General features: G+C 35.4%; 1 protein-coding gene across 1 annotated transcript in view; it reads left to right on the forward strand.

The window, feature by feature from the left end:
- Window positions 1-27,139, forward strand: part of Ccm3 (programmed cell death protein 10 Ccm3) — an 87,153-nt gene that overhangs the window by 16,889 nt on the left and 43,125 nt on the right. The window contains exon 3 of the mRNA XM_090411233.1: window positions 25,369-25,492. Coding sequence (XP_090267359.1) covers window positions 25,369-25,492 — 124 coding nt within the window. The remainder of the gene's footprint in view (window positions 1-25,368; window positions 25,493-27,139) is intronic.

Below are 27,139 nucleotides of genomic sequence, written 5' to 3' on the forward strand. Positions count from 1 at the left end.
TTGATACTGAAAGAACGAGGATGGGCTGGCAATTTGGGATTTAGCCGACCAAATTGTATTCTTATTGGTTAAACCAAAATAAAAAATGATGGTACAACATGACAAAATTTCATGCCGGCTGGGGCGTCACCCGGTTAAACAAGGCCCCCGTTGTTTTCGCCAGGGAACCAGGGCGAACAGTGAAAAGTCAGCTACTGGAACAAATCTGAAAACAAACCCCAAATCAACATCACCAGAGTTAAAAATCGGTACTATCAACGTAAGAAGCCTGAATGGCAAAGAAATGGAGCTAGCTGAAGAATTAGATAAGTACCAGATCAACATAATAGGGGTGACTGAAACAAAAAAAAGACCAAAACTGGTGAGATCTTTCTGAGCAATAAATACAAAATGTTATATTCAGGCAATGACAATCAAGGAAAAGAAGTAGCCATAGTATTCAACACAAAATATGAGGCTAATCTTCTTGAATGGCAGTCAGTCTCAAGTAGAGTAATGTGGGCAAATATGAGAATGGGGAACTGGACAATGAGACTTATTTGTGATTATGGTCCCATAGAAAGGTCTGCTAAGGTAGAAGTGGAGGAATTTTTTGACGCTTTAGAAAAAGCAACTGACACAATGAAAAAGGAAAAGTTGGTCCTTGTTGGGGATCTAAATAGCAGAGTAGGAAATGATTGTGAAACATATAAAAATATTTCGGGAAAATTTGGAGAAAAGAGCAAAGCTAATAATAATGGCAAATATCTGTTGGATTTCTGCTCAGGACATGGACTGGTTATTACTAACACCATCTTCCAACATAAAAATGTGCACAAATTCACATGGAGAGAAGAGGCTAGGAATAAGAAAATTCTCATTGACTATGTTATTGTTGATAGTGATGTTTTCTCCCTGGTGCAGGACACCAGAGTGTACAGAGGATTTGAAATTGGAAGTGATCCCTATTTAAGTCTTGAGCAGGATAAAATTGAATTTCATATTGAAAAGAATAACATGTAAGAAAGTTTTAAAGGGAATAAAAGTTAAGCAGCTCTCAGATGCGAACCGTAGACTAAAATACAGAAATATTATTGAAAAGAAAATGAAAGAGTTTGAGAACAGGAATCAAACCTTGGAGATTCAGTGGCAAACTGTGAAGAAAACATTGATTCTGCCAGAGGCATGTGGTGAGGTTGTGTGCAAGGATAAAAAAAATCAGAACTCCCTGGTGGACGCAGGAAGTTAAAGAGGCAGTGAAGGAAAAGAAGAAAGCATATCAAAAGTTCCTGGCAAATAAGTCAGCTTTTACTCTTACAGAATACAGAGACAAATGTAAGAAAGCTAAACAGTGTGTAAAACTAGCTAAACAAAAGTCATGGGAGGACTTTGGCAAGAATATAGAAAATAAATATCAAGAAGGTGGCAAAATATTCTGGAGGTTGTTGAAGAAGCTTAGGAATGGAGGAAAGAATGCTGTAAAAGGAGTTAGAGATGATAAAGGTGACACGAAAACGGGAGAAAAAGATATCCTTGAAGTATGGAGTAATTACTTTGAAAAACTGCTAAACGAAACAAGCAGTGATGACAGCACAGTTTTAAAAAACACCGACCAGGCATGCAGTCAGGAATACATATCCATACTTGAAGTAGAAAAAGCCATCAAAGGCTTGAAATGTGGAAAGGCAGCAGGAGTAGATGATATTCGACCAGAAATGCTGAAGTATGGTGGTATAAAAGTCTTACAGTGGCTGGACTGAGGGACGAATTCCCGATGATTGGAGTAGAGCTCTCATAGTACCCATATATAAAAAGGGAAATAAAACTGAATGTGAGAATTACAGAGGTATTTCCCTACTGAGTGTTCCTGGCAAGATCTATGCAAGTATACTTGAGAAACGGTTGAGAAGAATTGTGGAAGAAAAGCTTGGTGAAGAACAAGCTGGATTCAGGCCAAATAAAGGATGTCAGGATCAGATCTTCACTTTACGACAAATAGTCGAGAAAGCATGGGAATATAACAAAGATCTGTATTTAAGTTTTGTTGATTTGGAAAAGGCATATGACAAGGTGCCAAGAGAGAGAAGCTATTCAATACACTGCAGTTATATGGTGTCAATGGGGCATTATATCAAGCAATACGTAGTCTTTATTTGAGTTGTAAGTCAGCAGTTAAAATTGAAGGAAGTACAGGAAGATGGTTTAATGTTAAATCTGGTGTGAGACAAGGATGTACATTATCCCCTCTGTTATTCATTATCTATATGGATCACATTATGAAGGAAAGTAGTATTAAAAATGATATTGAAATTGGAGATGTTAATGTCAGCTCTTTGCTTTAAACGGTTGATGTTATACTTCTAAATAAATCTGCTACAAGTTTCTAAGATTCTCTGACTAAATTGAATAGCTGTTGTAATAGATATGGTATGAAGGTCAGCAATAAAAAGACAAAGACAATGAAAATAGGCAGAATCATTGAAAATGTCAACTGTGTTGTGAATGGAGAACCTGTGGAACAAGTAAAACATTTCAGTTACTTAGGCACGATTTTTACTGAAGATGGTAAACAAATATAGAAATAGACAACAGAATCAGCAAAGCTGGTATGGTGGGAAGTCAATTGAATAAATTCATATGGAATAAGAGAGAAATTAGTCGAAACACTAAATTAGCTGTATACAAGACAGTGTTCAAACCACTTTTAACTTATGGATCTGAGAGCTGGGTCAGAAGTAAAACACTTTACCGAAGACTAGAGACCGCAAATATGAGAGTCCTGAGAAAGATTAGAGGCATGAACAGATGGCATCAATGGCAATATCATATTAAAAATGGTGATATTAGGAAAGAACTTGACATTGTCAGCATCCAGGAATTTCTTAGCAGAGCTAATCTCAGGTAGTATGGTCACTTAAATAGAACGGGAGAAGAAAGATTAGCAAAACAAGTGTTCTCTGCCAGGTTGGCAGGAAAACGACCCAGAGGAAGACCAAGATATAGGTGGATTGATACGGTACAAAGTGCCTTAGACGATAGAAATATAAGATCTGATAATGTTGGAGTCTTGACAAGTAACAGACTGATTTGGAGGAAAATTGTAGATAGGAAGTTAGTAATGATGTAAATTTTTCATGTAGTACTGTCATATCCTGTACACCCCTTGAGGGTACATGGCAGGAATTTGATGATGATGATGATGATATTATAATAATATGATTTTAATAATTTACGAATTTTTTTTTTTTTTTTTGATGGGGGCCATGAAATATTAATTTTTCCAAATGGGCCTTTACATCCATAAGTTTGGGAAGCACTGGTATAAACAATACCAAAAGATGAAAAAATAAATTTATTGAACTTACTAATATTTTGCTGGGTTTCTACCCAGCATCATCAGAGCACAAATTATAACTCTAACAAGCACATAATAATCTTTAACCTCGCTACCGGCCAAGACATATACATACGTGTAGGTTACCATGGATGCGAAGTGCATATTAAAATTGAAATACTGTTGATATTACATTGAAATATATGATGGATACGAAGCGTATCAGGATGCGTATTTGATCCATAATCACCGGTAAGATGGTTAAACTAAATTATTAGAAACATTTTAAATTATAACTGAAACAGAACTAATGACCTGATATGGCACCCTCAACATGCTGGATAATTATAGTTAATTTGGAGAAGTTAGGCTATCTGGGTCTCAGAATGAGTCACCAGATCTTTGGCAAATTAATGCAGCCATACTGATTGAGGTTGGTGGAGTGCTTCATAGTAGATACTGATTCTAAAAATAGTCTCTGAGAGCTATAGCAACTTCTGTGTAATACCAGTGTCTTCCTCCATTTATTCCTATGTGAAGGCGTTTCCAGAGCATTGTCTGCTACTCCCAACTTGCTGTACAGATGATTACAAATGTGTTCTTCGAGGCGGATATTAACTAATCTACCATTCTGCTAGATTGCAGGTACAAGGAACCTTATACATTTCATTATGCACAATAGGATGAAGTTAATTTTTAGGAGAACAGATGAAGCTAGCTGAATGAATGGTTTGAAAGTGGCATGGAGATCATATTTGTAGAGCACTTTAGCTATCTTTTTCAATGTACCTTTAATATATGGGATGGGAATGGTTTTACTATGATCCTGTGTTGATTGCAAGAGGTGGGGCAGTGGCTGCATGCATTATTTTATCTATTTTTTACCAGTTTTAGCAAAAAAAAAATTTTACTTTTAGTAAAAAAGTGCTGTGAAGATCCTCGAGCTCTGTTGTAAGAGCTGTCATTTGAACAAATAGTCCTGGCTGTGAGTATTTTGAGGTGATTTTATACCATGAAGCGCTATCATGAATAATCAACAACACTTAAATCTTTCTATATGTATATAAATTCTGCAAGGAAAAGCTATTGCATGTCTTGACACCATTTTCCTAATGGATTGCTATCAATTAGGCAAATGGTGTCAAGACAACTCAATATTGGTTTGCCTTCCTAAAAAGATGGTAGGACACTAACACTATCTCTAAGATTCATACAGAAGTTCATTTCAACAAAAGCTAGTCATATTTACATGCAGGCGAGCTTAGGAGAACATTCTGAAACACTTAAGTACTGTTGGTCTGTTCTATATATCATTTCAAAAAATGCTGCTTTAAAAGAATTTTAAAAAATTAAGGATTGCTATTTAAAAAAATTCAAAGCTCTTCAACAATACACTTCATGATTGTAACTGCGGAAAGAACATGGAATGATGACTATCATTACTCGTACTCTCAGAAGACATTGTCAATACTCAGTCTAGAGCAGTGGTCGATATCGATCCACAGGGGTCGATATAACATTGTTAGCAGTTGATTCAGGCTCAGGGGTCGATAGAAAAATATAAGACATCATTGTAAGGGTATTTTTTAATTCGGTTAACTTGGATTACCTCCATCCTGAATGACAACGCAATTAAGAGTGAATCGTGGGAACAGTGATATGAATAGGACCTGTAAGATGGAGCAAGGTCATGAAAATAGTTACGGAGGCCAATCAAGTAGGCCAAAATGACGTATTTACCAATAAACGGATGTCTTACTTGCACATATTCGATCCCAGTCTCATTTTTGCGCATTGACATACAAGTGAGCGTTAATGTTCTAAAATTCATCAACATGCATATTATAATTCAACCGTTATTCATTCATGAGCTAAACTTTTCTATGTTGAAGAGTTGAGCAGGGCTGGTAGTTTTGTACATCCTATGAAATACATGAGTAGGTATATTATTTAGACCTATTACTTTTGCTTACTGACTTCAATTTTAATTATTTTGTTACAACTCCAGTAACCACAATGGCAGCTTCAGATTCTAAAAAGAAATGCAGACAATATTCGTTAGAATATTTGAAACTTGGGTTTATTGTTTCATTAAGAAACGAAATGAGACCTATGTGTCTTCTTTGTGAAAAAACTTTTACTAATGATGCAATGAAACCAGCAAAAATGAAAGATCATCTTCAAAGACTCCATCCCGGTAAGAAAGATAAAGATCTCGACTTTTTTAAAGAATTGAAAGAGAAATACACACATCGACCAACTATAAAATCATTTATGAAAAAACCTGCCAATGCTGACAATAAACAAGGATTAACAGCCTCCTACAATATTTCTTTTAATATAGCAAAAAAAGGAAAACCATATACAATTGCGGAGGACATTGTTGTACCTGCAATTAAAGAAGTAATTGAAACCATAATGAAAAAAGATTCTGGCCCTGTTTTAAAATGCTTACCATTGAGTGCGAATACCTGCAATTAAAGAAGTAATTGAAACCATAATGAAAAAAGATTCTGGCCCTGTTTTAAAATGCTTACCATTGAGTGCGAATACCGTGAAAAGACATATTGGTGAAATGGCTAAAGATGTAGAAAAAACTGTACTATCAGAACTCAAAAATAGTAAGTTCTCCATCCAACTTGATGACTCTACATTTGATAGTTCTTCTATTCTTATGGCTTATGTAAGATATATTATAGTAAAACCAAACATCAAATTATTGACTAATTTTTATTTGCAAAATATCTTGAAAGTGATGGAATGGGGTTGACAATTTTTCTGCGATTGGAGGAATATTTAAATAAGTATGATATTCCATTTGCTAATATAACAGCAGTAGCCACAGATGGCACATCTGCAATGGTGGACCGTTATCGAGGTTTCGCTGCCTTTCTGAAAGAAAAAGTTCAAAGTGTACGTACTATTCACTATGTTGCACCGAAAACCACTTGGTGGCAAAAACTCTCAGTGACGAACTGCATGATACTCTAAGAGTGTGTATTAAATCTATTAATCAAATTAGAGCTCATCCTCTTAAATCGCGATTGTTTGCCAAACTTTTTAAAAAAAAAACGATGTATCAAACCAGTTACTCTTGCATATTGAAGTAAGATGGTTGTCTAGAGGTGCAAGTCTACAAAGATTTGTTGTTGTGTTTGACTCAACCCTAGAGTTTCTTACAGATGTTAATTTGTTTTTGAATGATGAACTGAAGAGAAATAAGAATCATATTTTCTACTTGGCGGCCTATATTTTCAAAATTTAATGACGTACAGACCCGTCTACAAGGTAAAGATGTCACGATTATTCAAGCTCAGACAATTCTTTTAGGCTTCCATGCTAAATTAGCCTTATTTAAATCATCATTGTTATGAAAAGATTTTCAGTACTTTTCGAATCTACGGCAATTGGAAGTAAAAGATGAAGACTTAGAAATATACATAAAACATCTTCAAAATTTGAGCGATGATTTTAAATTGTGCTTTGCAGATTTTGAAAACGTGCACATTCCAGATTGGGTTACATGCCATTTTCTGTAGATATTGAAAATATCGAATGTCACTTACAAGATGAACTTATTGAATTGTCAGTTGATCTTGAATCTAAGACGCTATTTAAAAATAGGACTTTAAGTTACTTTTGGATGAATATAAATGTTGTAGAAAAATATCCAAAACTTTCTGAAGTGGTACTCCCCTTTTTGCTTGCATTTCCAAGCTTGTACATGGTTGAAGCTTGTTTCAGCCATGTTAATTCCATTTTAACAAAACAAAGAAATAAACTAGATATAGAATTCCGTGGCAATTTAAGGCTGAAACTTACTAATTTTGAACCCAAAATTGCTAATCTTGTCAAGAGTCACGAAGCACACCCTTCACATTGACAACATTAGTAAATTGTATACTAAGTTAATAAAATTCTCGTAGACAGGCTTATACGTTGGTTATGCATTTCTAAATAACTTAGGGAATTGAAACAACGTAGATCCGAATATAAATTAAATTATATTTTAATAGATATTTCCGATATTTCGGCAATGTCACATTGCCATTTTCTAAAGGAACCTACAAAAAGGCAGCTGCACACAGGCAATAACAATACAGTAACTGAGAATGAAGATTTGAAGCTATCGTTCACCTAGAAGTCCTGATGGTGCCCTCTGGCGGGCTAAGTAGGCGTTCTTGGCCATTGGGCTGAAGGTCTGCTGATGTATGCCTCCCAAATTTGGGGCAGTCGCATACAACCAAATTTGTTGGGGTTTGGAGAGTTTCTTAGGGCAGAGGCTGATTCCATAAACAATCTTTCGAATTTATATTTGCTCCGGTGTATTATTGTTGCTTTCTTCCACCGTATTCTGTGGTGAGTATCCAGAGCATGGTCTGCAAGACCAGGAAGATTGAGGAAGATTGTATTGTTATTTTGTTATCTAAATTAAATTTTATATTTTATATATTATTTATTCCTCCTATCAAATATGTAATGTTAAGAAGGACGTCAAAAACAAAAATGTATCCCTTTCACGTTAAGCCAATATAATAATATATACTATATTATACATATAATAAACACTGTAACTATAAAATAAACAATCTAAAAACTCACATAAGTATCTTTTTTCCTTGTCCTATTATAATTACATAATAGTAAAATAGAGGGGATCAATAAAAAGTCAAACTCTTGAAGGGGTCGACAGTCAAAGAAGTTTGGCACCCTTGGTCTAGAGCATAATTTTGCCATTGCTTCCAAAAAAAAAAAAAAGTACCAGTTTTGAAAATAGTGACCAGTATGGAATGTTGTATCTATGATCTTTCACTCACAGTGGTTAATAACATCTTGACTTGGCTGGCATGCTGACAAAATCCAAACCTCCCAAGAATAATATTCCACCTAAAGAATTATCAGCAGTTGATACTCGGTTTTTTTTTTTTTTGTAGAGCAATTTGGCTAATTGCTAATCTCCTCTCTGTTAACTCATTTCATTCTCCTTCACACAGATCTAGTTCAACTTTATGCTCTTTTATTATGTGGTTTATGAATATTCTTCAATTAAATTGTTATCCATAATGCCTCCACTTTCTTCAGAAATCCGAATAACATGTTCACCATCCATATGGTGTTGAACACTAATAAACTCACTCCACTTTCTTCAGAAATCCGAATAACATTGTTCAACACCATATGGATGGTGAACATCTAATTAACTCGCTGAACTATGTACAATGACTAGGCTAAAAACAAAACAAAATAATCCCTGATAAATCATAAATTTTCTTCAAGCTTTAAACCACCCATGATACAGTGCCGTTGTTTAGTCTTTTATGTAAAATTTTTATTAAAAGAGATATGGAAATGATTTGAGACAGTTATCAAAAGTGCATTGTGGCATTCTTTTGTAGATATCATCCATTATTACAGCAGTTAAACTTAGTTGTGTTTGGTTTACGTACTATAGATTGCTTGTCATTAAAAATTAATTTAAATAAGAATTGGGATGACTTGATGGATAAACAAAATACAGAGTGTACATAAAGTCAAGCATGAGTTATTTTAATTAATTTTCATTTGAATTCAGTGGCTTTTGCTATCCGAGGATATTTGAAATCTTAAGTTTATTCAGTGAAAATAAAAAGTTGGACATTTCAATGCGTGCGTATAGAATACATTTAGGTCTATCAGCCTAGATACTAGAAAATATACAAAAAAATGTTTTGTCTTAAAATATGTTTTGAGTTTGTTGGAACACATTTTAAACAGTTGTCATAAATGATGTTACTATTCTATTTATTTTTTTCATTATATAATGATATTCACAAGATAAATAACTTGTATTATAAGAAAAAAAATGAACACAATAGTTAAACACGTATGTATATAGGTTAATACACATTTTGAAGAATGTGCCTAGAGCCTTGGTAGTAAATGTTTTTACTTGCTGAAATTATCAGTAATTTTTAGAAATTATATTTCTTTGTGCCACAGTAAAAACTCCAAAATTTATTGACTAGTTCTAACTAAAAGCTCCCATCTATTGACAAAATTAGTATGGCCTAGTAAGAACTAGATTGTTGAAATCTAAGGACATTTTTATTGATAATTTGAAACCCAGAGAACAGTAAGAAAATATGATGGAGCATTGAAATTTAAAGCCTTTAAAAAAAAAAAAAAATCATTCAAAATACAGCATCAGAAAATATTTTATTTTTGCATATAATGCTATGGTGTCACTTAGAATATTCTTTTTTTTTCCCTCTCAGAAACTCGTATTTGAAGAGCGGGTCATTTTGTCAGACCTTATTTGTTTTGCTGCATAAGCAACAAATAAGTACAATAAAATGCCCTTTAGCACCTGTTAAGAGAATTATCTTATGATGATACAACCGCCGTGAGTCCTCCTTTATGGGAAGGTAGTACAGTGCACCATCTCAGCCCCCCCCCCCCAAAAAAAAAAAACATTTTTTTATCTGGGCTCCGAACTAGCATAGCTGACGAATCAGGCCTATGGCTTGGTCAGTATTCCTGACTGTAATCCATGTGTGTGTGTTCACAGGGCTGGTTTGCCTGCTTGTGGGATGAAAAACCCCAGATAAACTGGTGGGAAAAAACCCTGCTGTCCATCTTCCCTATTATGATGTCCATAGCTACCATAACCTATCTTTATTTTAGTATGGTCCATAAATGCCTTAAAAGCTAGAAGCCAGCTTTTTTAGGGATAAAGTAAGTGATGACTGCACCTGTGTTATGAGAACAGTTAAGCCTTTTGTTCTGGTATCTTGAAGAATTCTGCTTCAAATTTGGCTGCAATTCCCCAAGCTGGATCTTGATTTTAGCTTGGGTGATGTTTGTCTTGTAATATCTACACACATAAGATGGTGTTGGCTATTAAAGCTGTTACTGAGTGATGGGGAAAGAGAGGGGGGGGAGATGTAATTGTTTATTGAATGATTCATGGTTGGACTGAGATGAATATCGGTTTTTTAGTAGTGTGAGTACTATTTAACCAGATAGGTGTGGTGTTTGCCTGTGGCAAAGCTGGTATGAACTAATGTGGTACAAAAGTACAGCAGCTAATGTAGTTGACATTAGCTCTCCCACAATATTTCAAAATGTATACCTTCTGTTAGGTAATGTGTTGAATCATAATTCATCTCTGAATCTTATTTTCGGCTGGTAGTTAGTTGGCTTGGTTGTTAAGATGAAATAAAAACTTCCATTTTAGTGGATTTAGTTGCTATTTTATGAAAAAGGATCTTATTTATTTAATTTAGATATGATTATTATCTCTGCAGCTGTATGGGAGGTCATTCGGTTTATGAATTTGGTTTTTTTTTCTTCTTCTTGGAGAATGTTGGGTGATGTTCAGATATTTAAGATGTCTGTCTTCAGACCATGTCAAGGGCAGTAGTTAGAACAAGGAAAGCAGTTATTTATTTTAATTTCATATCATTTATTTAAGAGGTCAGAACCGTTACTTGGTCAGAGGATTCTGACCTTAGATCCTTTTTTTGCTTTATAGTATGACTTTATCTTCATCTTTAAAAAAAAAAAAAAAAAAAAAAAAAAAAAAATAAGCATCCCAGTTTTCTTGTAGCAGAGTCATCTTTTAGCTCCTGTAAAGACTAAAAGAAAGAAAGAAGGGTGCTTGAAGTGTATATTTGTGTGTATAGATTTAACTCCCCTTGTGAAATGTTTGTTTCTGGCCGCTACTAGAAAAACAAGCTGTTATCTTGATAATGGGTTTTCAGATGTATATTGGAAAATTGGTCTTCAGGTGTATATTGGAACCTATAGGTAATGGACAAAAAAATGCAAACAGTGACACATTTTGATTAATATAGTGTTGGTCCACCGTGGGCATCTAGTACAGCCTGTATTCTTCAAGGGAGAGACTCTGTCATTGCTTGGAACTCAACAGGACTTTTCCACCATTTATTCGACAGAAACTGGATCAATTGCCTTTGTTATTTTGAGTAAACACTCGCTCCAAAATGTCCCATAAATATTCTATAGGACTTAAGTCTGGTGATTGAGATGGCCATGAAAAACAGGACACCTCTCCAGCAAACCACTGGTTGGCTACATTTACTCGATAAATGGGAGCATTATCCTTTTGAAATATGGCTGGCTGCATAGGAGAAAGTGTGTCAACATGGGATGATGATGATCACTTATGATTGAAAGATAACATGCAGCATCCACTTTGCCTTCCAATACTAGTGGATCCATGAGAATGTGCCCCAGACCATTACAGAACCACCAAAACCTTTCACAGTTGGAAACAAGCTCTGGCTGGTAAACTTCTTTCATATGATGGCATGCATATTTGTCATTTCACAACAAAAAGTATGAATATGAATTCATCAAACCATATCTCATCCCTCCACTATTGTGTAGTCCACTGCCTGTGATCTTTGCATCATTGGATGCGATGATGTGCATTGAGAGGAGTGATCAAAGGCTTGTGTAAGGCAACCTGACTGTGATATACAACTCTTAGTTTCTGACCAGAGTTTTTGTTGAAATGGGTTTCTCACGACCAGTGTTGAATATTTCACACAGTTGCTCAGCAGTAGCCTGCCTATTTTTTGTTGTACAGTGCACTAATGCTAGAATGTCTTTCTAGTTTTTCGTCAGTCGAGGAAGAGACAACCATAGAAACTATTCCTTGACTGACGTGCAATTTCACCTGTTTTGGTCACAGATGCACCTGCCAACCTGTCTCCAACAATCATGCCCCTTTCAAAATCACCGAGGTCCTCTCTGGGTACAATTCTAACATGCAATAAACGGTGGCTCCATTTGCCTTTATATGCATGTCCCTAAGAATGTATTTATTTGCATATCTTGGTGCATTGCAGCTACTGATAACATGACCTGATAGCACAGTGTTTCCTCATTTTTTTTGTACATTTAGCATAATGACCACCAGTTTTTTTTTTTTTTTGCTGAAATGAGTGAAGGATTTTTTGTATCTACTTTTCATTGAGCCTTATATAAGTGTTTTTAAAGCTCACTATCTCTTGTCGGTCAACACTTGAATCCGATGAGAGTTGATCAGTCTCTTCATGCCATATGGGAATGTTTTTATATATATATATATATATATATATATATATATATATAGTTTTATAGATCTTGTGAATATGAACCATTTGAAGACCCATCTAAATTTTGAAGATTTGTTTCACAAAGGATTTCCAGTAGGTTTTGTTGAAGTTCCAGCTTGGCTTAGAAATGCATCTGGTAAATGGAATTTAAATTTCAACTTTGTAAGTTATTGGTTGAATGTCAGAATCTGTCAAGAACTTATTGATTGTTGGATAGAGATCTGTTTTTGCAGATGCCAAGTTAGAGATTAAAGATGAGATGTGTAGCCTTTTTGCTGTCTGCTGAAAAGGAATATAGCTCTACCCTTTGCATCATAGTCCATTATGATCATTTTTACTGCAGTGTTCCCATAAGTTAGGTGATGGCTGTTAGTATCTCAGGATAATATGATGAGAGTAAGTAAAATGTTACTTGTCTATAATATTTGGTTGCTTTTAAAAATTTGTTTTTGTCTTATCTGAAAGTTGGATGTTGACCAGGGGTAATTTTTAATTAATCATATGCAGTATGTGTTGATTGGAGAATGGGATATCAGCAGAGTTCTCTGAGAGGATTCTTGTCAAACATTCACTTTTGGTCTTGTTGATGCTTTTAGTATTCATTTGCCATGTGCAGAACAGTGGTTCATAAATTTCGTGACTCTGGAAAGAGCTGTTTTCATAGTGCTTTGGACCGTGGATTTCAGTAGAACAGTTTGACACCATTACTCACTCCTTTTCCACCTTAAGCTTGTCACTCATGAGTGTTGCAATTTTCATCTCCGTGTTAATAATGACAATTTATTCCACTCTATAATAGATTCCCCTCTCCTACTTAGTTTTTGATATATTAGACAATGCTTGTGATATGCATGCCTGATAAGCGAACAGAAAACTTGAGACAGTTTCTCATGTCTTGTCCTTGTGAATGTGTTAACTATTATGTAAATAGCAGTTCTGTGTTCACAATTGCTACAAAAAAAAAAGTCAGATTTATAATACATGCAAGTAATAGCATGCATGCATGTTTTAAATGCTGTATTAAGTATTATGGTGCATTGTATATGGCCTGTGTGTGTGCACACGCACATACACACACATAATGGTCAAAAAGGAAGTGTACACACCTAGTAACTGAGTGCACAAAATTTTTGCTTTCAGAATTCCTAATTTACAGTCTATAATTTTTGAATGTGCTATAAAAATAAATGATAAATCATACTTGGCATTTGGTTTATTTTCACTGTCTTGTCTCTACTGCAGTATTACTCCAACCCATTCCAACTTAATGCTCTAATTAGTTACTTTTAGCCTGTGCCGTGTTGACAAACTGATGCTGACATCAAGTTGCAGAGGCATATTTGTTTAGAGTATCTGCTGTCTAGGTAGTACAGTCACTTGAAATTGTGCAGAAAAAAGATGGCTGCAACAAAGGAAGAGCATCTTGTGTCTCACTAATGCAGCACTGTCAATCACCGCCAACCAGTGGCGAGCTGTAAGGGACTCGCCTGAGCCCTTTGTTAAATTTTTCTCAAATTTGCGAGCCTCTTCTTTACTTTTTTATTTTTTCAAAAAAAAATAATTTTTTGAAATATATTAAGTGACAAACTCATACGGTAACCTAACAAAGTGATTTTATTAAATAAAATATTATAGTAACTGTTACTACCATTTTACAAATAAGAATTCATTTTTGATAATTGCATATAAATAAATAGGACTATAAAATAATGTCCCTTGATTGGTACTGTTGATTATCACTCGAAGTATAAAAACAAAGAGAAATATAACGTACTTCAATATTATTGTGTCTAGATAATATTTATTTATTATTTATAGATTGTTTGTCATAAAAACTTCTATTGCATACAAAAAATGTATTTTGTTTATAAAAAATGCAGACTATTTCATATGTGTGATTATAAAAGATTTTATTATATTTTGATAGTAAAAAAATGTTTTTCGTATGTAAGATAAATTAACACAGATGATTGTGTGCAAATATTTCATGTTTAGATCATGAAATATTGGTTTAAAAATGATAGCCTTTACAGATTGTCCCTTCATACTTTTTGATTGGCATTTGTACACAAGCTGTATTGATAAAAGTTTTTGTGTGAATTACGGCTTTTTTTTTGCTCAACGATGCAAGCCCTTTGTTAAAATTTCCATAGCTCACTACTGCTGACAACCCTAGTGATAACAAAGTGCCACAGCTGTAAAATTGATGTTACCAATAAGAAAAATGGTATATTGCATGATTTCTGGTGCCATTGGCTACATGCTTGCACAAAAATAGAGGAATTGTTGCACAAACTACTTATCAACTTCAACTAGGCCTGTAAAGTGACGTCTGAACAGCACCCTAATGCTATGAATAAAATTTTCTCCTTCAAAATCCAGATGCTGAAAGCCAAGCTTGAACTACTTGATGATCAGTACCACAACACAAGTGCATCATTGCCTGACAATGCTAATGAACTCCACGACCTAATCGTATCAATCGTACACAACTCAATTGAATCCAAAAACAAGAAATTCAATGTGCTTATTTACAATCCTTTCTTTTAGGCTCACACAGTGATCCTCCGAATACATTTTTTTTTAAATTATGGAGACAACTACCGTGTTTGAATAAAAACTTTAGTTTAATATAACTAAAATCTACATTCGACGTTTCAGCCTTTATGTCAAGGTCATCTTCTGGAGCATACACACTATATATATACAAAAGAACTAGCTACACTACAATCTAACAGGTTTGTTAGAGTTACTGACCAACCGTTACAACAATTGTTGGCCTGACCTCTGGTGAAAAAGTTTATACATCAATGCTAGAGTTCTATTATTAGTATTATCTATTGGCTGTGGAATTATATTTGGTGCAACAACAAGTCTATGTATGTGTGTGTGTGTGTCTGTGTGTGTGTATATATATATATTAACATCATGATTATACATGTACGTTCCAGCCAGTTGGTATGGAATGGTTTCTAATACTAGCTGAAGGTTTGCTAGAGTCCTGACTTATGCTGGATCTTATATATTAGGTGGGCTGAATGTGTGCCATCCAGATCCTTGGAATTTTCATGCCAACTTTGTTGTTGATATTTGGGTGGCTTATCAGAATTTTGCAGGCTTCCTTAAATTTCCATTCATACCAGGCTTTTGTATGGTGAAAAGAGTGGGTGCTTTTCCATTTGATTTGGTGTAAGGTGTTGAGCGCGTGATCTGAGAGGCTTGCTTCACCATAATGGTTATATTTAATGTGTCTTATGTATTCTTTCTTACGTATAGGGATTGTCTGTCCTGTTTCACTGATGTATGGTAAGTTACAGGTGCAGCGGATGCAATAGACTCCAGGTTGTGCCAATGGGAGGAGAGGATCCTTAGAGGAGTTGAATATGGTTTTAAGTTTAGTAGGTGGCTTAAAAGTGGCATTCAGGTTATAATGTTGTAGGATTCTGTTGATTTTTTCTGATAACCCTTTAATGTATAGGATGGCTGTGGTTTTACTCTAATCCAGATTTTTTTTAGTTGATGTTTTTTGGAGTATTTTTGTTATAGCCATTATTTATGAATGCGTTGCTGATGAATTTTAGTTCTTGTTTCAGGGCGTGCTGCTTAGAGCAAATTGTTGTAGCTCTGTTTTTAAGGGTGTTAATGACTCCATATTTTTGTGATGGATAGTGGTATGAATTAGCATGTATGTATTGGCCAGTGTATGTCGGTTTTTGGTAGACCGTGAAGGATAGACTGCCTGAAGGAAGACGTGACTAGTGTTTCTAGAAACGGGAGAGAGTTTTGATTTTCGATTTCGATGGTAAATTGTATGCGTTCGTGTTGTTTGTTCAGGTGGCTAAGGAATGTGTTTAGCATTTGTTGCCCATGCAGCCAGATAGCGAACACATTGTCAACGTATCTGAGCCAGACTGTCAGTCTTAGCGTGGCGGAATCAAGAACCCTTTGCTCAAAAGTTTCCATGTAGAAGCTAGCGATTGGAGGATAGTGGTGAGCCCATGTCTGTACCTTCTTTTTGTATGTAAAATTTGTTTTGACACACCAAGTAACTGGACTGTAGTATGTTGGCAAAGAGGGCCGTAATGTCAGGCGGAAATTTATTCTGTAGTTGGAGAATTGTGTCATTGATGGAGGCACTTGTGAAAAGGTCAGAAACGTCGAAACTGACTAATAAGTCGTCTTTGTCGAGTGTTATGTTTTTAATTTTGTTTATAAAGTGTTGTGTTCTTTATGTAGGAGGGGGAATGACCTACCAACTCCTTGAGTGTCAATGCTAATTTCTTGGCTAAATGGTAATTAGGGCTGTGTATTTCTTCCACAATCAGTCGAAGCGCACATTTTGTTTGTGTATTTTGGGGGGGGGGGCGTAGTGGGGTTTGAGTTTTTTAACCGTGTCCAGTGGCCAAGAAGTGACAGACATGAGTAGTTTCTCTGTTTTATCCTGTTTGTTGGGTTATAGTTTACTAGCTTATATGTATTGTTATCGGCTACTAGTTGATTCATCCGAAGTATGTATGTTGACTTGTCAAGGACGACAGTGGCATTGCCTTTATCCGATTTCGTTATTATTATGTTTTGGTTGGCTTTTAATGACTTAATTGCTGCTAGTTCCATTTTTGTGAGATTGTTCTGTATGTTTTTCTTATTGTTCAGGACATTACTAGTTTCTGATCGTATTTTATCGGCTATATTGTTGGATAGGGACCTGATGCCTCTTTCTATATGGTAGATAAAATCCAATTTGTTTATCTTTTTAGGTGCTTTGCATAGTTAAGTCCTTTATTCAGTAGCGTAAATTCGCCGCTGTTTAAGGTGTGGCTTGATAGGTTGATCACGTGGTTCTTGCTTCTCGGTGGTTGGTCACTCCTTGTCTCCCTTGTTTGTTGTTCATTGTTGGAGGTGTTTACTGGGGAGGAGGTCTCCTGATTGGTTGGATTTCTGTGATTGGCCGCCATATTTTGCCGTTGTTTCAAACTGTGAAATTTGGTCTCAAGTTTTTCTTTATTCTTTTCCAGGGTATATTTGGCCGAATTTGGCCTACATAAAGAATACACACAACACTTTATAAACAAAATTAAAAACATAACACTCGACAAAGAAGACTTATTAGTCAGTTTCGACGTTTCTGCCCTTTTCACAAATGTCCCCATCAATGACGCAATTCTCCTATTACAGAACAAATTTCCACCAGACATTACGGCCCTCTTTGCCCACATAATCAGTCTGGTTACTTTTGTTTTGCCACACAAAGTAATCAGTCTGGTTACTTCATGTGGCAAAACAAATTTTACCTACAAAAAGAAGGTACAGCCATGGGCTCACCACTATCCCACCCCAGTCACTAACTTCTACATGGAAACTTTTGAGCAAAGGGCTCTTGATTCTGCCACGCTAAGACTGACAATCTGGCATAGATATGTTGACAATGTGTTCGCTATCTGGCTGCATGGGCAACAAATGCTAAACACATTCCTTAGCCACCTGAACAAACAACACGAACGCATACAATTTACCATCGAAATCGAAAATCAAAACTGGCTCTCATTTCTAGACGCACTAGTCACACGTCTTCCTTCAGGCAGTCTATCCTTCACAGCCTACCGAAAACCGACATACACTGGCCAATACATACATGCTAATTCATACCACTATCCATCACAAAAATATGGGGTCGTTAACACCCTTAAAAACAGAGCTACAACAATTTGCTCTAAGCAGCACGCCCTGAAACAAGAACTAAAATTCATCAGCAACGCATTCATAAATAATGGCTATAACAAAAATACTCCAAAAAACATCAACTAAAAAAAATCTGGATTAGAGTTAAACCATAGCCATCCTATACATTAAAGGGTTATCAGAAAAAATCAACAGAATCCTACAACATTATAAACTGAATGCCACTTTTAAGCCACCTACTAAACTTAAAACCATATTCAACTCCTCTAAGGATCCTCTCCTCCCATTTGCACAACCTGGAGTCTATTGCATCCGCTGCACCTGTAACTTACCATACATCGGTGAAACAGGACAGACAATCCCTATACGTAAGAAAGAATACATAAGACACATTAAATATAACCATTATGGTGAAGCAAGCCTCTCAGATCACGCGCTCAACACCTTACACCAAATCAAATGGAAAAGCACCCGCTCTTTTCACCATACAAAAGCCTGGTATGAATGGAAATTTAAGGAAGCCTGAAAAATTCTGATAAGCCACCCAAATATCAACAACAAAGTTGGCATGAAAATTCCAAGGATCTGGATGGTAAACATTCAGCCCACCTAATATATATATAAGATCCAGCATAAGTCAGGACTCTAGCCAACCTTCAGCTAGTATTAGAAACCATTCCATTCCAACTGGCTGGAACATACATGTATAATCATGATGTTAATATATATATATATATATATATATATATATATATATATAGAGAGAGAGAGACAGACAGACTTTTTGTTGTGCCCAATATAATTCCACAGCCAACAGATAATATTAATAATAGGACTCTAGCATTGATGTATAAACTTTTTCACTCTAACAAACCTGTTAGATTGTAGTATAGCTAGTTCTTTTGTATATATAGTGTGTATGCTCCAGAAGATGACCTTGACATAAAGATCGAAACGTCATGTAGATTTTAGTTAGTTTAAACTAAAGTTTTTATTCAAACACGGTAGTTGTCTCCATAATTTTCAAAAATGTGTTTATTTACAACTTTCCAAAAGAAACTGGCAAATTACTAAAAGATGACATCAGCGAATTAGCAGGCGAATGCAACTTTTGATTCCAAACTATCATCAGGATGTCATTGTATCAGACCCACAAATAAAAGAAAGGACAGAACAAATTTTCCACTCCTAGTAAAAGTGACTTGTGACACCAACAAGCACATCTAATAACAGCAATTAATAAGTTCAAAAGCATTTTCACATATGTGCTCAACCGGACCTAATTTTTGCCCCGAGAACAAGGACGTCAACTTTGAAAACAACTTCAAGAAAACTTCAACAAGGAGACTGGTTGTATCATCGACTACAAAATGGAGACAATAGTTATGTCATTGATTACAAACAAGAAATTGGTGCAGAAATCAAGTGATACCACTAGTAGCCACCGTGGAGACCAGCAGAAGTGGACCAAAATAATTTCGTGCCCTGCACAGACTTCGTGTGTGTGGTGTCCCTAAGTTTTTTGTTTTGTTGTTTTTATACTTAAGTACTTTCTAATTGCAAGTCTAAATATTTTTTCAAATTATTAATAATTTCATAACTTCATTATTTCTACTTATCATTTTTATTCACTCAGATATACTATATAAAGAAGAAACAAAGAAAATTGCAAAAACAAAAATTATTGATTTTACACTGCAATTTTAATTTAATGAATTATAATTTAGATATACAGTAGAACTCGGTTATAATGATCATGGTTACAGCAAATTCACGTTTATAACGAATAATTTTGAAGGTATATTTGAATTACATTTGATTTAATGCATGTATTTCATGTATATTACGAATTTGTTTCACGGGAATAACGAACAAATAATACATGTTAGTCGTTCCTTTACTGACATTTTGTACATACGCATTTTCTGGTTGTGGAAAAATGTTGGGAGTCAAACGGAAAATTTTATCGGTTTCAGAAAAAGTAGAAATTATACGGGAGGTGGAAAGTTGCCAATCAAATTTGACAGTAGCGAAGAAGTATGGTTTGTTCCCATCTACAATATCAACAATTTGGAAGAATCGTGAGTTGACTGAAAGCTTTTGAAAACAATTTATCGAAGTGTAAAAAACTTAAAAAGTGTAATAAAAGTGACTTTGACGAAGCACTTCTTTCGTGGTTTAAAGTGCAAAGAACTGCTGGCTTACCTATTAGTGGACCAATTTTGAAAGTTCAAGCTGAAAAATTTGCTGTTCAACTTGGTTATAGCGATTTTAAATGCAATAATGGGTGGATTGATCGCTTTAAGAACAGAAACAATATTGTTTATGCAAAAGTAAGTGGCGAGGCATTGTCCATTGACAAAACGTTGTTTCTGACTGGATCAAGAATGTATGGCCGGACATCAAATGAAGGTATGGATAAAACATTTATAATGCAGACGAAGCAGGGTTTTTGACTTTGACCTTTTTTGGTTGAGAATCTCTCTCCCTTTCTCACTTAGTCAAATTCATTTGCTGTCTCTGTCACTCCCCTAATGTGACCAACCACTGAACTCTTTAATTTCCTCTCCTGAAGCATTGATTTTCTCCAGTCCCACTTCCCTAACAGCAAAATCATCCTCCTAAGAGATTTTAATGTCCACAACATCAATTGGCTTTCCTCCTCTAGTTGTACATATCTAGCAGATCTCTTCTTTACCAGTGATCCTTCTAATTACACAGTGAATGTAGATGGCTCTATTAGATAGCTCCAATAGAGCCCAGATTGCTCTATTGCGTCATCACTCACAGAAAAAGCCAATGTTCGTTGGCTTTTTCTGCGAGTGATGGCCTTCTGGCTTCACACTCTGCCTCCAATGCACACATAACTGATAATCGTAAATGTCTCCCAATCATTCCAGATGCCCAATATGCAGTGTCTCCTATATTCTTTTGCCACAAAGAAGTCAGAAAAATATTGTCCAAATTAGACACAGTCTCCTAGCCCTGATGGCATTCCTCCAATTGTCCTGAAGGTTTGTGCACTAGAATTAAATTCTCTCCTTTTTTGCCTGTATTTACTCTTACTCCACTGGTATCTATCCCACAGCCTGATAATTGGCCTTTGTTCAACTGCCATCAAACTACTCCTATTTCACTCACCTCAATCCTGTCTAAAGTAATGGAGAGAACCATCAATATCCAACTCCTACACTACCTTGAAGGCACCCAGCTAATAAACAACTACCAGTATGGATTTTGTCACTACTGATCACCAGGAGATCTGCTCACATATATCACCCACTGGACAAATGCCATGGAGAGGTTTGGTGAATCACAAGTGGTTGCATTTGATATCTCTAAAGCTTTTGAGTGGATCTGGCACAAAGGTTCACTAAACAAACCCCCATCATTTGGTCTGTCCCAGGACTTCTGCAGTTGGATTGCCAGCTTTATGTCTGGATTCACACTGTGATGGTGGATGATTCCTTATCACCATTCAGCTAATGCTGGGATTCTAAAGTTCTGTTCTATCAATGACCTACTTCAGTTGATCTGAAGTAGATCATTGATATATATAGAAGCCAACCCAGTACATAGTTTTGCAGATGACACACACATTGCACTCCTCCTTTTCATTTGATAAACCTTACTCTACACAAATCACCTCAACCTACAGAATATCAACACCACTGCCCTCAATTCTAATCTCCATTGGGGTTCAGATAACCTTGTCAATTTCAATGCTAGCAAAACCAAGTTCTGCCTTATTTCTCATAAGAAATAACCATTTTCTCCCAGTATTACCTTTGTCAAGACTCAAATTTCCAGAGCTAAGGATGAATGGTTGTGATGTGTTTATACCAGGAGAGGCTTTATGTCATGATAATTTCAAGACAAGATGAGATTTCTCTTGAAATTATCCTGACATTAAGCCTCTCCTGGTATAAACACATCACAACCATTCATCCTCACCTTAGAAAAAATTAGGATTTCTCTTTTGCTGAAGATGCACTTCACCTCTGAACAGCTTTTAATTTTGTACAAATCACAAATTTGCCCAGCTATTGAATACTGCTCACATTTAGAGTGAGGCTCCCTAAGAGCTTCCTTGAAATGCTTGACTCAATACAGAAGAGGGCAATTAGATTGATTAATAACCCATCTCTTACCAGTCATTCTTCCCTCTTTTTCATAGGCATTTGGTTTCTGCAGTATGTGCATTCTATGAATATTTTCATGGCAAATGTTCATATGAAATAGCATCCATAATTCCCCCACTCAGTACCAAGTCTGTTGGAACATGTGTGGCTGCCACTCAACATCCCTTCACAATACACCTTGAAACTCTCAGAATAAATTTCTTTTCCTCCTCTTTCATCCGTGCTAATGCTATATTGTGAAACAGTCTTTCTCCATTATGTGTTTCCCAAGGAATATACAGGCTTTTAAATCAAATATAAACAAGTTTCTCCTTCCCCAACCTATTATCCATCCACAATACTAACACATTATAGGTTGAATAACCAACCTCTTTTGTATGAGCTCAACATAAAAAAAAAAAAAATAATAATAATAAAAAAATGGATTTAGTGAATTAATTTAGGTCTCTTAATATTACAGGTTACGGTTAGAGGGAATATTGGTGGTGGAAGGTAGAATAAAATGCTAGTTTGCTGAGCAGGCCTCTGTGCTAGACCCAATCAAATACCTTAGAAATATTAAGAGTAAACACAAGAGTTTCTCCAAAGATGGGCATTGATGGCTAGTAAAATGGCTGTGGATTGGGTGGTAAAATCTGCATTGCTTTTCACTTGATTAGCTGTGGGTGCTCTATGGTAATGATAGGTGGTGAAGAAGTTGGCTGTTGATGACCTTCTGTATGATATTTGAGCAAACTGAAGTAAAGTAATTGGGTAATAGTTTGGTTTGTTTGCTTGAATATAAGCTTGTTTTCTTGCTGTAGGATAGATACCAGTTCAGTAGGACAGATTGAAATGGCAGTATAGAATAGATGCTAATTCTGAAGTGGACAGATTTTTAAGTTTTTTTCATTCAGGTTTTTTCTGATTTCTTTCTTTCTGTTGAAATGCTAGTGGAAGCACATGGTGAGCAGTTAAAGTATGTGTTTGTGTGTGGTGGGAGTTCTTTGCTTTTGATCACAGTGTAAAGTTGGAGGAGAAGAATGATGCAGTTAGGTTAGCCTTCTCTCAGTTATGTCATAATACTATCTGGATGTGTGTGAGGGAGTGAAAACATGGGTGAGAAAAAGTTGCACCCACTGGCCTTGGCAAGGGATCAGAAGACTTTACTGCTATTTGGACAGGAAACAAGTTTTTCTGCATTTGACTCTTGAAAAATTAGATTTCCCTTGACCCCAGCTATGTAAACTGCAATGTAAGGGAAGAGATGGGAAGCTAGAGTTTTATTTTTGAGTCATGTATGATATGCAGAATTTTTTTTCTTGGATTGCTTGGATAATAATCTGGGAATTTGAAATAGAATGGGGATGAAAGCCTTCATTCCGATAAGAATTTTTTATTTTATTCGGTCAGAACATTTGAATCAGGAGAATGGAAACAGTAATCCAATGGAAAGAAGTTCTAGAGGTCATCCCATTTGGCTCTTTATAAATGTCAAAGGACACTAGACCTGAGTATTACTATGCAAAGGATGTTCTGCAGTATAAGAAACTTGGACGAGGTTGTTTTGAGCTACCAAGCTTGAGAACTGACATCTACAGTGAATTTAGGATAGCTAGTTAAAGGTGTTGGCAGGATGGTGCAGATTTTCTTGCATTTTGGTGGATTATTTGTGTTAGATTATTGCTAATGGCAAATATCTTGATGTTCCCACCATCTTGATCAGGAAGATTAGAAAAGGGAAGCTAGTTTGAGTTGTGTGGATGTTGACATTCTCAAGGATGACCTCACTGTTTGGTTATTTTGATTGCAGATAATCAAGCTTCAGAGATGTGTAGTTAAGTTGTGTGTGTGTGTGCACATGCACACCATTTTTGTGATTTTTTTGTGTTGTTGGATTGTTTTTATAGGATTTTTTTATGATCTGTAGTAAAAACTGAATTTGAATATTATTAAGAATGACCTCCAGGGAGTGAGGGACTTGATGAGTCCCTGACTCCCTGGAGGTCTCTACGTTGGCTTTCATTGATTCAAAAAATCGCAGAAATCACCATTTTTGTGATTTTTTTTTTTTTTTTGTGTGTGGTGTTGGATTGTTTCTATAGGATTTTTTTTTTTTATGATCTGTAGTAAAATCTGAATTTAAATATTATTATTATTAAGGGTGACTTCCAGGGAGTCGGGGACTCTGAGTCCTTGACTGGGAGTTAAAATATTCTTAAACAAACCTCACCACACAGGGAATCCAGTTTTCTCTGTGTGGCTTCTATAATTCTCTATGCAGAATACCATACTTGAACTCTCTCTCTTTGGGTATAATCATAGGTTAGAAATTTAGATATCAGTCACTGGTTTTTAGAAATGCTTCAGTTTTTTTGTTCTGCTCCAGTCGCATCAAAGTTCTCATTTTTGGTTATCTGCTTCTCTTGCCATTTCCAGTGTGCTACATTGCAGAGATGTGTCAAAACTTTCAAATTGAATACAAAAATAAATAAATAAAAAATACAGAAAATATAAAAATTAATTTTAAAAGAATCTTTAGCCCACCTTTGGTACTAATGTACTATAGGTTCACGACCTTTCTGTGGGTGGAAGTCGCATTAAAATAAAAATCAAATATTGGTTGTTTAAGTTCATATAGTTTTGGATTTTTTTAGACATATTCATAATGCACAACACGTCTATGATCAAAGACAATAATTAGCATCATTTTTGTTTTGCTGTACTCTTGACGTCTATTCTTTTTCGCTTGACATTTATTGCATGGATTATATTACCTGGCCACTGCTTCTTCATCCCCAGGCATTTACCAGATGACTGTGAACAACAGAAGTGCAGTGTAATGAGATTTGACCTCTACAAAAGGGTAACATGTCCTGAGATATCACTTAACCTCACTGCCAGCTGGCAGGGAATGAAAACTACAGAACCCATCATATTTGTATTTTTTGATCTGATCTCATCAAGCATAAGCTATGAAACTCATGTTTTCTTGTTTTTAATTAAGGATGTTTTAAAATGGGCTATATTATTCTGGTTTTTCCTTTTATTTTAATCATGTGTCTTTATTGATAAAAATAAAGGTTTGGCTAAAAGTTCTTAAATCGTTTTTTTGTTTAAATGTGATATAAAAATTCCTTTATGAAAACAGGCTGAAAGTGCTCACCCCGGTTTCTTATATGACCTCGTAATGGGACTAGTAAGACAAGCAGATTTATCAGTAAATATGGCAGAGAGTCTTTTGAAATTGCAGGGATCTATACCAGATACTGATGGTAAGTAATCATAACTTCCTGTTTTATTATTTAATTTAAGCACATAAGAGCCATCCTGTTTGATAAGGTGGTAAAGTTGCCACTGCCATTAAAAAGGCATTGATGCTAGTAAAGATCAGATATCCCGAAGAGAGCTTGTCACTTAGAGTTTATAGCAGTTCTTTTTTTTTTAATGAAAATGGAAAACCTTTTATTTGATATTTCTTATTTAAAATGAAGATTTACTTATAAATTTTCTTTTACTTTTCTTTCCATGCCAGCAAAATTAAATAAAATTTTAATTTTATTAAAAGTAAAGTAAAATAATTATTAAAGAAAATTAAATTTTAATTTTACTTTCATGACTTTCAGCACTGAAAAATAAAATCTTTTATAATTATAATGAGTATGGCATTTAAAGTGGTATCATCTTTGTGATATGACTATTAACTTAACCTAATAAGATGGGCATAGCTAGATATAAGCAAATTTTGGTTACTGTTCTAATGTTTTGTTATTAATTTCACATATATCAGAGTAAGACCACTACATGTGTATAAAAAAAACAGTATAAAATTGAAAGCAAGCATACAATATGATGACCATTGCTGAAAAATGTTAGGTTCTATAAAAGAACTTTATTATTAAAATTGTACAGGCACTGACTCATCACAGGAGACCCAAACTATCCACACAATCTATCATACCTCTCCTTGAATGCATTAACAAAGTGCTAACAGCTGATTCTAGCAACCCATTCCCTTTATTCACAACTCTCTAAGCAAAAAATATAGTCCTCACACCCTTACTACCTTTTACTTCCATGGATGACCTCTCATTCTGTCCCCTCTAGCCAAGTGCTGAAACATTTCCCTTGCATTAATCCTGTAAGACCCTTTAAGTAACTTAAATGTTTCTATCATATCCCCTCTTTTTTTTTTTGCCTATCAACCAACTTCTGCAGTCCACACACCCTTAGTATCCCATAGGGAACATTCCACAGCCTACTCGGCATCATCTTAGTTGCTTGCCTCTGAATCCTCTCCACTGCTTCCTCATCTCCAAGAAACCCAGGAGACCAGATCTGAGCACAGTAATCCAGATGAGTCTTATTAAGGCTTTATAAAGACGAATGATAACTCCCTTATCTCTGTTGGTTAGTGTGTTCTTTAGTAGCCAAGTAATCTTATGAACAGCCTATGCAATATGTTCGCTGAACTTCAACCCTCTATTTACCACCATCCCTAAATCCTTAGCTTCGTCTGTTTCCCGGAGTATAGTTCCATCAATGCAGTACACAAGTTGTAATCTCTTTCTCTCTCTCAATGCATAACTTGACATTTCTCCACATTAAACTGAAGCCCATTATCTTTTGCCCATACTGACAGCTTATTTAAATGATCTGCACTTCTTTAAATGATAGCACTGAACCTTGCAACACACCACTAGTCATCAGCTTTTTGCCTGCATTCTGCTCCTCTGTATAACATTTTCTGATATCAGTCCTGCAGCCATTCTTATCTACAAATCATTCTCCATTTGTTCTAATTTACTTAACAGAGTTCCATGTGGTATTCAGTCAAATTCCTTTGCAAAATCCAACAGAATCAATGTGTAGCCATTTTCTCTATTGAACTCGGCTGTCACTGTATTATAAAAAAAAAGTCA

Source organism: Typopeltis vanoorti, chromosome 21 (assembly GCF_054136105.1).
Source record: "Typopeltis vanoorti isolate ZY-2024b chromosome 21, IOZ_Tvanoo_1.0, whole genome shotgun sequence".
NCBI lineage: Eukaryota > Metazoa > Arthropoda > Arachnida > Uropygi > Thelyphonidae > Typopeltis > Typopeltis vanoorti.